The sequence below is a fragment of the Hyperolius riggenbachi genome, chromosome 4, assembly GCF_040937935.1.
Source record: "Hyperolius riggenbachi isolate aHypRig1 chromosome 4, aHypRig1.pri, whole genome shotgun sequence".
Classification (NCBI taxonomy): domain Eukaryota; kingdom Metazoa; phylum Chordata; class Amphibia; order Anura; family Hyperoliidae; genus Hyperolius; species Hyperolius riggenbachi.
The window spans coordinates 365084618-365098010 of NC_090649.1; the positions used below are offsets into that span (position 1 = coordinate 365084618).

At 47.4% G+C, this 13393-nt stretch overlaps 1 protein-coding gene across 1 annotated transcript in view; it reads right to left on the bottom strand.

Annotated features, from left to right (window-relative positions):
* The window catches only part of PPP1R14C (protein phosphatase 1 regulatory inhibitor subunit 14C), a 114341-nt gene extending 101390 nt beyond the window's left edge, over positions 1–12951 (bottom strand). The window contains exon 1 of the mRNA XM_068279551.1: positions 12395–12951. Within this exon, the coding sequence (XP_068135652.1) occupies positions 12395–12649 (255 nt within the window). The 5' untranslated portion in view covers positions 12650–12951. The remainder of the gene's footprint in view (positions 1–12394) is intronic.
* Between the last annotated feature and the right edge of the window lie 442 nt (positions 12952–13393).

Genomic DNA, 13393 nt, shown 5'->3' on the forward strand with positions numbered 1-13393 from the left:
TAAATAGGGCGCTAACCTCTGGTCATTGAAGTCCACCCCTCCCATGTTGACATTATATTCGTGGACGACAAGGGGCTTTTCAATGACCGCAGTTGCCCGTTGAATTTGGACTGTCGTGTCTGTGTGAATGGTGGACAGAAAGTAAACGTCCCTCTTGTCCCTCCATTTCACCGCGAGCAGGTCTTCAGTACGCAAGGCGACCCTCTGCCCCCGTAAAAGTCTGGTGGTAACGAGCCGTTGGGGGAAGCCCTGGCGACTAGGCCGCGCAGTGCCACAGCATCGGATTCCTTCTAACTTTAAGTGCTGAAAGAGGGCCACACTTGTGTAATAATTGTCCACAAAAAGATGGTACCCCTTCTGGAACAAGGGTGACACCAAGTCCCACACAACCTTTCCACTGCTCCCCAGGTAGTCAGGGCATTCGACCGGCTCCAATTTTGAGTCTTTTCCCTCATAGACCCTAAAACGACATGTATAGCCTGTGGCCCTTTCACAGAGCTTATACAGTTTCACCCCATACCGGGCGCGCTTGCTTGGGATGTACTGTTTGATGCCAAGGCGCCCGGTAAAGCGTAAGAGGGACTCGTCTACGCAGATGTTCTGTTCAGGGATATAAGCATCTGCAAATGTTGATGACAGGTGGTCTATGAGGGACCGAATTTTGTGGAGCCGGTCATAAGCAGGGTGGCCCTTTTCATGACAGGTTTCGTCGTCGTTGAAGTGCAGGAAGCGCAGGATGGACTCAAATCGTGTCCTGGACATGGCAGCAGGGTACAAGGGAACATGATTTACTGGGTTCGTAGACCAATACGACCGCAGTACATTCTGTTTCATTAGTCCCAAGTGAAGGATAAGGGCCAAAAAGATTTTAATGTCGGAAACTTGGACTGGTTTCCACCGGAAAGGCTGGGCATACATGCTCTCCGGGTGCTCGGTGATGAATTGTGTGGCTTTACGGTTGGTCTCAACCACAATTAAGTCCAAGAGAACCTGGGTGATGAACAGCTGCAAAAAGTCTAGGGCCGTTCCTAGATGAGCTGTCGCCACCTGGACTCCAGACTGGGCGGTGAAAGGGGGCACTACGGGTGCGGCGGAATCAGGGGATTGCCAATCTGGTTGTGCCAGCACCTCTGGGAGTCTATGGGTACTACGGGCCCGTCTTCTTCTTGGTGGCTGCGACGGGGGTACTACTGCACTTGCCACCGTACCAGTATCAACTTCCATGCTGACGCTCACCACTTCGCCAGGGTCTACGGAAGCACTGGCACTAAGTCCAGGAGATGCTGCGCTGCTGGTGCCTGCCTCACCAAGAAAACTATCAACAGCGCTAGCACCACCCTGCTGCCCTTGAGGCGGATCCTGCGCCACTTGCGGTCTAACGACGTGGGGTCTGGTACGCCTGGCTCTAGCCGGGACCATAGCCTCGTCATCACTATCGGTCAGGGAACCACTGCTTTCTACAGGTTCAAATTCGGACCCGGAAGATTCGACGGATGATTCTTCCCAAAAGAACTCATCCGAATGGTCCATGTACCTGTATACCTCGTCATCGGAAAGCCCCCTTCTTGTCATTTTGGATTGCTAAATTTATGGGGTTTTCCTCCGAGACTACCCAGAAAAAAAGAGCACCTACCTAGCAAAAAGGGAGTATTTGAGAGGTATTGGGGTTGGTGGGAAGTGGGGTCTCAGAGGCAATCAAACAATCACGGGACAATCAAATCCAATTACAGCACAATCGACTCCAATCACAGCACAAGCAGATCTGATGCACTCGGAAGGTGATGGGGGGAGGGTGGGATTGGGTGTGGCGGGAAGTGGGGTCTCAGGCAATCAAACAATCACGGGGCAATCGAAGCCGATCACGGGACAATCAAATACAATTACAGCACAATCGAATCCAATCACAGCACAATCAAATCTGATGCACTCGGAAGGTGATGGGGGGAGGGTGGGATTGGGTGTGGCGGGAAGTGGGGTCTCAGGCAATCAAACAATCACGGGGCAATCGAAGTCGATCACGGGACAATCAAATACAATTACAGCACAATCGAATCCAATCACAGCACAATCAAATCTGATGCAATCGGAAGGTGATGGGGGGAGGGTGGGATTGGGTGTGGCGGGAAGTGGGGTCTCAGGCAATCAAACAATCACGGGGCAATCGAAGTCGATCACGGGACAATCAAATACAATTACAGCACAATCGAATCCAATCACAGCACAATCAAATCTGATGCAATCGGAAGGTGATGGGGGGAGGGTGGGATTGGGTGTGGCGGGAAGTGGGGTCTCAGGCAATCAAACAATCACGGGGCAATCGAAGTCGATCACGGGACAATCAAATACAATTACAGCACAATCAAATCTGATGCACTCGGAAGGTGATGGGGGGAGGGTGGGATTGGGTGTGGCGGGAAGTGGGGTCTCAGGCAATCAAACAATCACGGGGCAATCGAAGCCGATCACGGGACAATCAAATACAATTACAGCACAATCGACTCCAATCACAGCACAAGCAAATCTGATGCACTCGGAAGGTGGTGGGGGGGGAGGGTGGGGTTGGGTGTGGTGGGGGGGAGGGTGGGGTTGGGTGTGGTGGGAAGTGGGGTCTCAGGCAATCAAACAATCACGGGGCAATCGAAGCCGATCACGGGACAATCAAATACAATTACAGCACAATTGAATACAAGCGCAGCACAATCGAATACAAGCGCAGCACAGTCAAATACAATGCACTTGGACGGTGATTAGGGGGGGGGGTCTGAGGGCGATTTGAGGGGGTGGGGGGTTGATCAGGAGCCTGCACGGGGCAGACTGAGTCCTGATCTGATGAGAGGCAGACACAGGGGGTTACTGATCAAAGATCAGTTAGTGATTGCTGGGGAGGACAGATGTAAACAAACAGCAGGGGATGTAATCAGAAGGGGGGTATGAGGGCAATCGAGGGCCTGGGCAGGTGATCGGTTACCCCCGCGGGGCAGTTAGGGTCTGCTCTGATGGGTGGGGGTGCTGAGGGGTGATGGACAGGTGATAGACAGGTGATCAGAGGGGGATCAGGGGGTAAGGTAGCTGTATACAGATGTATACAGTATACAGGGGGGTAGTCTGGGATGGGGTGTGGGGGTGATCTAAAGGTAGGGGGGGGGGATCAGGGGTGACTAGGAGGCAGTTAGGGACCTAAACTAAAGGGCAGCGTCGCTAGTTAGTGGCAGGTGGGGGGGGTGGGGGTTTTATAAGGGTGCTAGGGTGCTGGGCAGGGGTCTGCTGGGGTGATCAGGGGGGGTATGAGGCCTGGGGTGAGAGATCAGGGGGGCTGTGGGCAAAAAAAAGCAATGTGCAGTGAGACTTACAAAGTGCTTCCTCCTCGCTGGTGGTCTCTGGAACAATGAGACCACGAGGCGAGGAGGAAGCACGTATAAGGCACTTTGTTTACCTAACAAAGTGCCTTATACATCCTGATTGGGCAGCTATGCGGATTCCTCCGCTCGCCGGCTCTGCTAAGTGGCCGGCGAGCGGAGACAAAATGCCCGAGTAACGATCCCGGGCGGAGGATCGCGTCACTGATGACGCGATCGCTCCGCCCATGCCCTTAGAAGGACCGCCGCCTCTGTGGGTGAGCCGGTCCTTCAGGGCTCCACTTCCCGGCCGCCGCTGTGCGTTAGGCGGTCGGGAAGTGGTTAATGGTCACATTAATGGTTGGGGGCTGCTGTGAATTAAGTATTCATTATACTAGAGCATACATGTCAAACTCCAGCCTGTGGGCCAAATCTGGCCCTCAGAGCCATTAAATTTGGCCCTCAAGTGGTTTCCCCACTTTGCATTTTGGCATGTTTGGCCCACTCTAGACCACCGGGGAAGCTATATTGGAGATGAAGCTCTAGAACACCAGGGAAGCCATATGGGGGAGATAGGAGGATAAGCCCTAAACACTAGGGAACTGTATAGGGTAGGGTGGGGGCCCTCTAAACACCAGGGAACTGTATAGGGGAAGGAGAGCCATTAGACACCTGGGAACTGTATAGGAGTTGGAGGGACCCATTAGACACCTGGGAAATTTATAAGGGAGGAAGGTGGCAAGTAGAGATTGAGGTTGGCCCGTGACTAGGTCCCAGTATACAATTTTGGCCCACTTTGTATTTGAGTTTGACACCCCTGTACTAGAGGGTGCTTGAGGATAATGTGAGGCTAGGGCCTAATAGAAAATAGACCTTGCAACAGGACTAACGCCTCAAAAACTCCAGTAAATCTATTGAGGCAAGAATGAATGAAAGGGAAAAAAAAAAGTTGTTCTGCTATGGCCAAATCAAAGCCTGGAGCTAAACTGTAAAGGGGAGTGGGTACAAGGAACCCCTCAAACATTACAGAGCTGAAAATATTCTGCATAGGAATTTCCCAGTCGATGTCAGAGGGTGCTAGACAATCATAAGAAATGCCGACCTGAGGTTGTTTCAGCCGGAAAGGGACAACATCAAGTATTAGGCTCGGTCCACACTAGTGCGGTTGCAGAAGGCAAGCCACAATCCGGGCTCCGTTTTTCAAAAAAACGGAACGTAAACGGATCCGTGCTGCCCTTTTGCAGCACGTTTCCAGTTCGTTTACATTTTCAAAAACGTATCTGTGTCTTACAGCCGTGGGTGAGGAGGGGGCCACCATGATGGAGGGGGTAGCAGCCAGGAAGGGAGACAGCAGGCAAAGCGGCGGGAGAGGGGGTCGACCTGAGTCCCCCTTCAGCTAGTTTCCTTAAAATCAAGCTGGTGGTGAGTAGGGACACACTCACTTCCTTGTTCCACCACTCGCTGCGTGACTTCCTGCAATGCCGCCCAATGAAGAACAGAGGGCGGCATTGCAGGAAGTGACGCGGCGAGCGGTAGAACGCAACGAAGTTAGTGAGTTCCCTGCTGGCTTGATTTTAACAAAACTAGCTGGAGGGGGAGCACAGAAGGGGGGACCCAGGTAAGGGAGGGGGTTCTGACCCCCCTTCCCGCAGATGTGCCCGCTGCCCCCCTTCCTGGCTGCTTCCCCCTGAATCTCCTTCCATTTCTGTGTGCAAAGTTCTCTGTATAGAGGGAGATCCGGTTTTGCACTGCTTTTCACTACTCCTCCGTGTATCCAGGGTCTGTCGGGGGTCTGTGAAGTCCCGCCAAATCTGGACTCTCCGTTCAGTTGTTCAATCCGGATCCCACAGACCTAGCCCATGGATCCGTTTTTGAAGTGTGTGAAGACAGCCCAGATAACATCGGTATCCATGGCTCCGGTTTTGGTCCAGGGCCAGGCCAAAAAAACAGAGCCACAAATACGTTTGTAAAACAAATGTGAGCCGACCCTTAAGACACAAGGGTGTGTTACATTTTGCATGCAAGGAAATTGCATCTGCTTTGTCTTACAAAAAGAAAATCTTTACATGTGATGAACTTACTTCTTCACATGACTGTATGCTTCGCTGTGCTAAGGCAACACACGTTCATCTCTAGTTACATTGATCAACATGTAGTACAGTACATATAGTATAGTATAGTACTATACACATATAGTACATTTTTTTTAGACAAGAAAAAGGCTCAGATAAGAAAAGCTGTAATACCTCCCACTGTTTAGGTTTTTCAAATTGATGAATATAAGCACCACGGTTTTACAGATGTGCCTTGAGATGTTTCAGTGCAGTAGATTAAAAACAAAGAAATCACCAAAGGAATTGTAAATCTGGCCACATACAGGACTTAAAGAGAACCTGTACTGAGTAAAATTATTTAAAATAAACACATGAGGTAACTTCAAATGATCATTACATAGTTACCTTGCCATCAGTTCCTCTCAGAAGCTCCCCATTTTCTTTTTATAGTGATCCCTTCCAGTTCTGACACTGAAATATATCAGTTGCTGTCAGTTATATATAAGTTGCTGTCAGTTACAGCTGAGAGGAGAACTGATGTGTCCATATTTCCCTATGGCTCAAGTGGACGATGTTACAGTTTAACAGTGTACTGACCAGGAAGCTGTTATGGGGTAATAGCCATTTTCAAAATGGAGGACAGAGAATTCCATTGATCACAGTGGACAAACAGGATGCAGGAGAGGAAAAATAGATTGATGAGTACACTATACAGGAGGCATGTATGACTTGTGTATGTTTATTTTGACTTTTAATGTTCAGTTCAGGTTTTCTTTAAGGTACACATTAACAGTACATTTTTTTTTATACAATCAATCTTCTATTAGGATCGGTTGTAATTTGAGAGAGTGTTGATGGAGCTGATCATCAACAAATGATCATATTACTGATTGGTTTATTAATCCGTTCTGCCGATTGATTCTATCTGAAATGACTGGATTGGTTATAGATTTAACCACTTGCCGACCACCCTCTACCTATGTGCGTCGACAAAGTGGCACCCCCAGGACCGCCTAACGCCGATCGGCGGCGGTACCTGGGGGACTGAGTAGCCAGGGCTCGCGAGTATCCGCCGGCATTAGGCTCCGCCCACCCGCAACGTCAACCCGCCGGCCAATTAGCAGCGTCGGCGGGTTGTTAACCCCTGCCGTATACAAAGTGTATAATACACTTTGTTAAGCTAACAAAGTGTATTACACGGGCTGCCTCCCGCCCTGGTGGTCCCAGTGATCGAGGGACCACCAGGGCAGGAGGCAGCCCTTCTAGTAAAAACACACCCACACTGATCCTGCCCCCCCTGCCCCCTGATCACCCACAGCACCCCTCAGACCCCCCCCCCCCCCCCCCCCGGTCACCCCCTCAGACCACTGTTTGCACCCAATCACCCCTCTAATCACCCATCAATCACTCCCTGTCACTATTTATCAACACTATGTTTTAGATTAGGTCTTAAACTGCCCCCTGGGGGCTCCTGATCACCCCCCCCCCCACACACCCTCAGATCCAGATCGATCACACACCCCCTGATCACCTCTCCAGTGCATTATTTACATCTGTTCTCCCCTCTCATCACCCACTGATAACCCATCATTCACCCCCTGTCACCACCTATCACTGCTACCCATCAGATCAGACCCTAATCTGCCCCTTGCGGGCACCCAATTACCCGCCCACACCCTCAGATCGCCCTCAGACCCCCCTGATCACATCCCCAATGCATTGCTTGCATCTATTCCCCCCTCTAATCACACCCTGAGACACCCATCACCTACCTCCTGTCACCACCTGTCACCTCCTACTACACCTACCCATCAGATCAGGCCCTAATTTGCCCTGTGTGGGCTCCTGATCACTCGGCCAAAATCTCAGATCCCCCTCAGACCCCCTTCCAATCATCTCCCCAGTGCATTGATTGCATTTATTCTCCCTTCTAATCACCCCCTGAGACACCCATCAATCTCCTCCTGTCTCCCCCTAGCACTCCTATCCATCAGGCCCTAATCTGCCCCCTGCGGGCTTCTGATCACCCGGCCAAACCCTCACCCGCCCCACCGCAGTGACAGAAATTTTTTTTCTGATCACTGCTGGTCTCTACGACTTAATTGTGGCTGAGACCAACCGTTATGCCACACAATACGCAACCGCCAATCCAAGAAGATACCATGCCCAGCCTTTTCAGTGGAAACCACTCCAAGTTTCCAAACGTAACATTTTTGGGGCCTTCTCCTTAACATGGGTCTAGTCAAAAATAATGTATTGCGGTCTTATTGGTCTATGCACCCAATACATCACATGCCCATGCTGCCATGTCCAGGTCACGATTTCAGAACATCCTACACTTCCTGCACTTCAGTGCCAATACAACCTGTCATCTAAGAGGCCACCCTGCTTATGACCGGTTCCACAAAATTTGGCCCCTCATAGACCACCTGTCATCAAAATTTGCAGATGCTTATACCCCTGAACAGTCATTTTGAGGCATTTAGTTTCCAGACTACTCCTCACGGTTTTGGGACCCTAAAATGCCAGGGCAGTATCGGAGCCTCACAATTGACCCCATTTTAAGAAAGAAGACGCCCCAAGGTATTCCATTAGGTGTATGATGAGTTCATAGAAGATTTTATTTTTTGTCACAAGTTAGGCCCAGTGCACACCAAAACCGCTAGCAGATCGTCAAAACGCTAGCGGTTTTGGGAGCAGAGAGCCGATATTTGACGGGTGCACACCAAGCGGATTTTGTATGTGATCCGCTGGCCGCATCAGCATCCGCGTGGCTAATGTATCTCTATGGGCTGGTGCACACCGGCGGTTTGAGGTTTTAAGCAAACCACAAACGTGCAGCAAGAGGCACGTTTGCGGCTTGCTAAAAACCTCAAACCGCCGGTGTGCACCAGCCCATAGAGATTTTCAAGCGGATGCGGCCGGCGGATCCGCCCAGTGTGCACTGGGCCTTAGTGGAAAATGACACTTTGTGAAAAAAAAAAAAAACAATAAAAATCAATTTCCGCTAACGTGTGACAAAAAATAAGATTTTCTATGAACTCACCATACTACTAACGGAATACCTTGGGGTGTTGTCTTTCTAAAATGGGGTCACTTGTGGGGTTCCGATGCTGCCCTGGCATTTTAGGGGCCCTAAAACGTGAGTAGTCTGGAAATCAAATGCCTCAAAATGACCTGTGAAATCCTAAAGGTACTCATAGGATTTTGGGCCCCTTAGCGCACCTAGGCTGCAAAAACCTGTCACACATGTGGTATTGCCGTACTCAGGAGAAGTAGTATAATGTGTTTTGGGGTGTATTTTTACACATACCCATGCTGGGTTGGAGAAATATCTCTGTAAATGGACAATTGTGTGTATAAAAAAATAAAAATAAAAAAAAAATAATAATAAAAAAAAAAATTCTCATTTACAGAGATATTTCTCCCACCCAGCATGGGTATGTGTAAAGCCTTGTCTTCTTTCCAAAATGGGGTCATTTGAGGGGTATTTATACTATCCTGGAATTCTAGCACCTCATGAATCCAATAAGTGTCTATTTATTGATCAAAGACATGTAGCACAATAAATTTAGACAAAAATGTATATAGAAATTTTACTTTATTTAAAAAATGTCATCACGGAAATTTAAAAAAAATCATTTTTTTTTGACAAAATTCATGTCTTTTTTGATGAATATAATAAAAACTAAAAATCACAGCAGCAATCAAATAGCACCAAAAGAAAGCTGTATTAGTGACAAGAAAAGGAGGTAAAATTCATTTAGATAGTAGGTTGTATGACCGAGCAATAAACCGTTAAAGCTGCAGTGGTCTGAATGGAAAAAAAAAAAAAGTGTCTGGTCGTTAAGGGGGTTTAAGACTGCAGTCCTTAAGTGGTTAAACACACTACACCGTTGTGCAGCAAGCACTGGCATTCACCACTCTTTGCACACAAATTATATGCAGCTACACATCACCCAAGGGCATGATTGCCTCTGACTGACACTTGCCAGGAGCCAGCAGTGGATATTCAAAACCCCATCACCCCCCAGCTTCCACCCTTCCCAATAGAATTGGCGCCCATGTGCACGTGTTGCCTAACAACGGCGCACTAACAAATACCTGTGCCTGGTGCTGCGTTATTGGACGAAGGCTTGAAATGCCAAGACGCGTCATGATGCTGCAGGTACACTGAACCCAGGACCTATCCACTCTTGCCGCCAATCTAGGTTCTTACCACCAGGACACCAAGGCTGCTGGCCACAGCTGGGATTACAGACAGAGGCACTGACTGTGTACGTTAATTGGGGTGCCGGATCATACCAATATTAGAATATCGGTGATGTTACCAATATTTTACTATGCACTTCTCCAACCTAAACCTCACATAAATCCTACCTATGCCTAACCCTCCGACCTACACCTAACCTTTTCTCTACCTACGCTTAAAGGACAACTGAAGTGAGAGGGATATGGAGGCTGCCATATTTATTTCCTATTTAAACAACACAGCTACATACTAGCCTGAGTTTGGTTATAAAATAGCCGGACTAGGTCTCTACTTTAGCTGAACTCTGGTGCCTCCATTACCGCAAGAACCCAAATTACCAGGAGTGTTCCACACTTATTTTACCTGCTTTATAGAAAACATTCTACAAAGAGATATAGCGACACTAGAAAATAAAATTATACACCTCATAGCACTAGGTCCTATTACGGACATTTCAGAATATCTGTGGAATACAGGAAACAGCCGCTTATGCATATAGCCCCTTTCCAGAGTTTTGCAAAGAATCAACCATCTGCCCAACCAAACAAACCCATGACTTGTGGTACATCATGAAAAAAGTTGTACCTGTATGTAAGGTATAAATTAAAATATCAATGAACCTTTTCTTGGTATTTCTTGTATTGTCCTGCAGAGGTGGGCAGAAAAAAAAAAGTCCGTATGGTTCTACTTTCTGTTTTGGGAGTATCTTTTGCTGTCTGTAGTCCTGCTGCCCAGCCCGTTACTTGAGCCATCAGTATTTAGCATTGGAAGCAGGGATCATGGGAAGTGTAGTCTTGTGTCCAACACAACATTGTCACAGAAGGCAGCATTGAGCCCTAGCAATAGACCAGTTGTTGGGATTGTACATTGGAGCTACAATAGTTATCTCATCAAAAACCCAAATCTATTATAAAAAGGCACCTGTAAGTTTGAATTTTTTAAGTTGTAATGGGAGTCTAATTAGATAAGGAATGTTTAGAGAAGATTGTCTAGGAGGCTGGAGTTACTTTTTTAGTTTGTTAAAAACAGTGTAAAAATGTCAGATAACACTGTGAAACCTTTTAGAAGTGCAAAAACATGCACTGTGAGTGATACTTGAGGGAGCCTGCAAGAAATGCATGTGTAAACCCAGCCTAACCTTTCATCCTCCACTGTGTCTAGAAGCAATCCAATAAAATATCCTAAATCTTCTAATATGGCTTAGCTTCCTAGACACCTGTAGTTTACAAGTAGTTTTTCTATAATCCCAGATTATATTCCAGTGCATCTACAGCCGTCTATGTTATAGCAGTCCCACATTGCAATGCTTAGTGGCATTCTCACCATTTCCCACTGCAGAATAAGGAGAAAAATAATAACTTAAGTAGCATCAATGAAACCAAACACACAGAATGACTTGTGATATATTTAGCCGTGACTACATGATTTGCGTAGGATGCCTCTGTTCTTTCCTGCCAGGGTATGAACACAAAAGAACACTTTAATAGAACACTTTAATTTAAAGCAACACCATTGTATGCAGAAACTATGTTAGCACAGATAATAAATACATCACGATGCAGTTTTATAGCAGTGACATGGGTGGTCCATAAATCAGAGATACAAAAACAAACAAAACAAACCCCCACACAGTACACAAAGCAGGGGTATCAGAAATCAGGAAAACAACCAGAATGTAGTTGGTAACATCCACCAGTTTCTTTCAGTATCATATGGGAAATGAAATCCTTTGCACTAGTCAACAAAACTGATCTAATGCAAAAGAGGCTTCTTGAATTCCAGACACAATAGCCTTACCCAGACGGTACGTACCACTAATGGCATTAAATGAAGGTGACCCAGGCGAAATGCTTTCCATGTATCACACAGTCAAGGAATCACAAGAAAACTAAACAGCAAAGCACATCAACCATAGGACCACAGACTCGCATGTATCACTGATGAACACATGACTGATGAACCTGAATGCAGAGGAGATGTAATGTTTATTATTGTTTTATTAGTGTACTCCAATAGCATGCAATAAACAATGAAAACCACCACACACACACACACAATTTTGTGTACAAGATTTATAAAAGTACTGATACTCAAACATTATTAACACAGGCATTAACCTGCCAATGTAATTAAATAAAAGAAAATAGGTTTGTGATACCTTCCTTAGATAACTCATCAGGGCAGTATACAGAACTTTATAATTTACAGGGACCTGAGGAGAAGCAATATGATGTGCAGTGGCAACAGTATTCATCCAGCCTTCCTTTGCTAGCATATACAGTATGTACATACAGAACTTGGCACTGCAATGAATGAGGAGATACTAGCTTTGCAGCAGCTATACTGTACCTCTAGCATTCTGAGTCACTTAGCTCAGGGAGACAGGAGACATAATGAGAGAAGAAAATATGCAGCAGCAATAGCATTACACAGCCACCCACCCAAGGCATGCATCAACATCATACACACATAGAAACAGGACAGTACTGGATGAGAAAGATGCTGCAGCACTCAATGGCACAGATGTGCTTTGCAGCCAATGTATTTCCATGCACCTCTATGATTCAGAAACGTTTACTATGGTCTTATATTCACTTCTAGCATCATCCTACAACTCGTGCCGTGGACTATGCCCTCTATAGCAGCACGTTTATACATCCTAGGCGTGCATGAGCTGAGCTCAGAGCCACACAATAAGCAGTGGCAGCAGTATTCCCTGCAGCAGCCCCCATGGATCTCTCTGTATACTGTACCTCGCAGCCATAGAGCTCACTGAGCTGCTCTACAATCCATTCCTCCAGCACCAGCCGCTTCCTCAGCTCTTTCCTGTCGTATTTCACAGTCACTTTGCCTTGCTGCTGCCTCTTCTGCTGTTGCTGCTTGTGCTGCTGCGGAGACACGACCACCTGCGGGGCGTCCTCCCGGGCTCCAGGGGCTGCCAGTGGGGTCTGGAAGAACACCCTTCCCCCGGCTGCAGGGCTAGGCTCTGTGCCACTCACTGCCGACATCTCCCTGAGAAGAGCAGGGTGCCCGCAGCAATCCGGAGAGCCCAATGTGTGCGCGGCCCCCTGTGCGATCCTTGTGCTTCACACGTCAGATCTGCTGCTCCTTATTCTCCTCTAGTAATGCTAATTCCTCATAACGCCGTCCGCAATGTTCCCTCTAGCTCAGCGCCTGTATTTATCCGCCCCCACCTTCCTCTATGTAATATGCCTTCTTATCGCTGCCTGTATTCCCGCTGTCATCAGCCCGTCTCCTCCTCACCTAACAGCACCTGCCTATACCTCTCCCCCTTAGTCCTCAGACTCCGCTCTCACTACATGACGGGGAGGCGCTACAGACAGAGGGGCTGGCCGGAGACCAAGTGCCAAGCTTGATATTTCAGCAGGGATGAAGGGCAATATTTTTCCCTTTACTTGGAGGGCTTCCAAATAGTTTAGCTGAAGGTTGCCATTGCTCTTTGGTAGATATGTAATCTGAAATTCAACTTCCCAGTTAATACTTTTGGAATTAGAGAGGACTGAACCAGAATTTTGCACTGGGATTATCAACTTGATTAACCTCCAAAATCCTATTAGCCCTGTGCAAAGTTTTGGTCTGTCCTGTGCCTAATCTGGTTAATGCCTGGTACACATGGCATAGAGGAGAGACAAGCCAACAATGAATCTTTGCCATAGACTTTTGATCTGTGTAATGCCTGGTACATATTTTGCAATTTTCCAAATTTTTTATCAGATTGATGGTCAAATCGA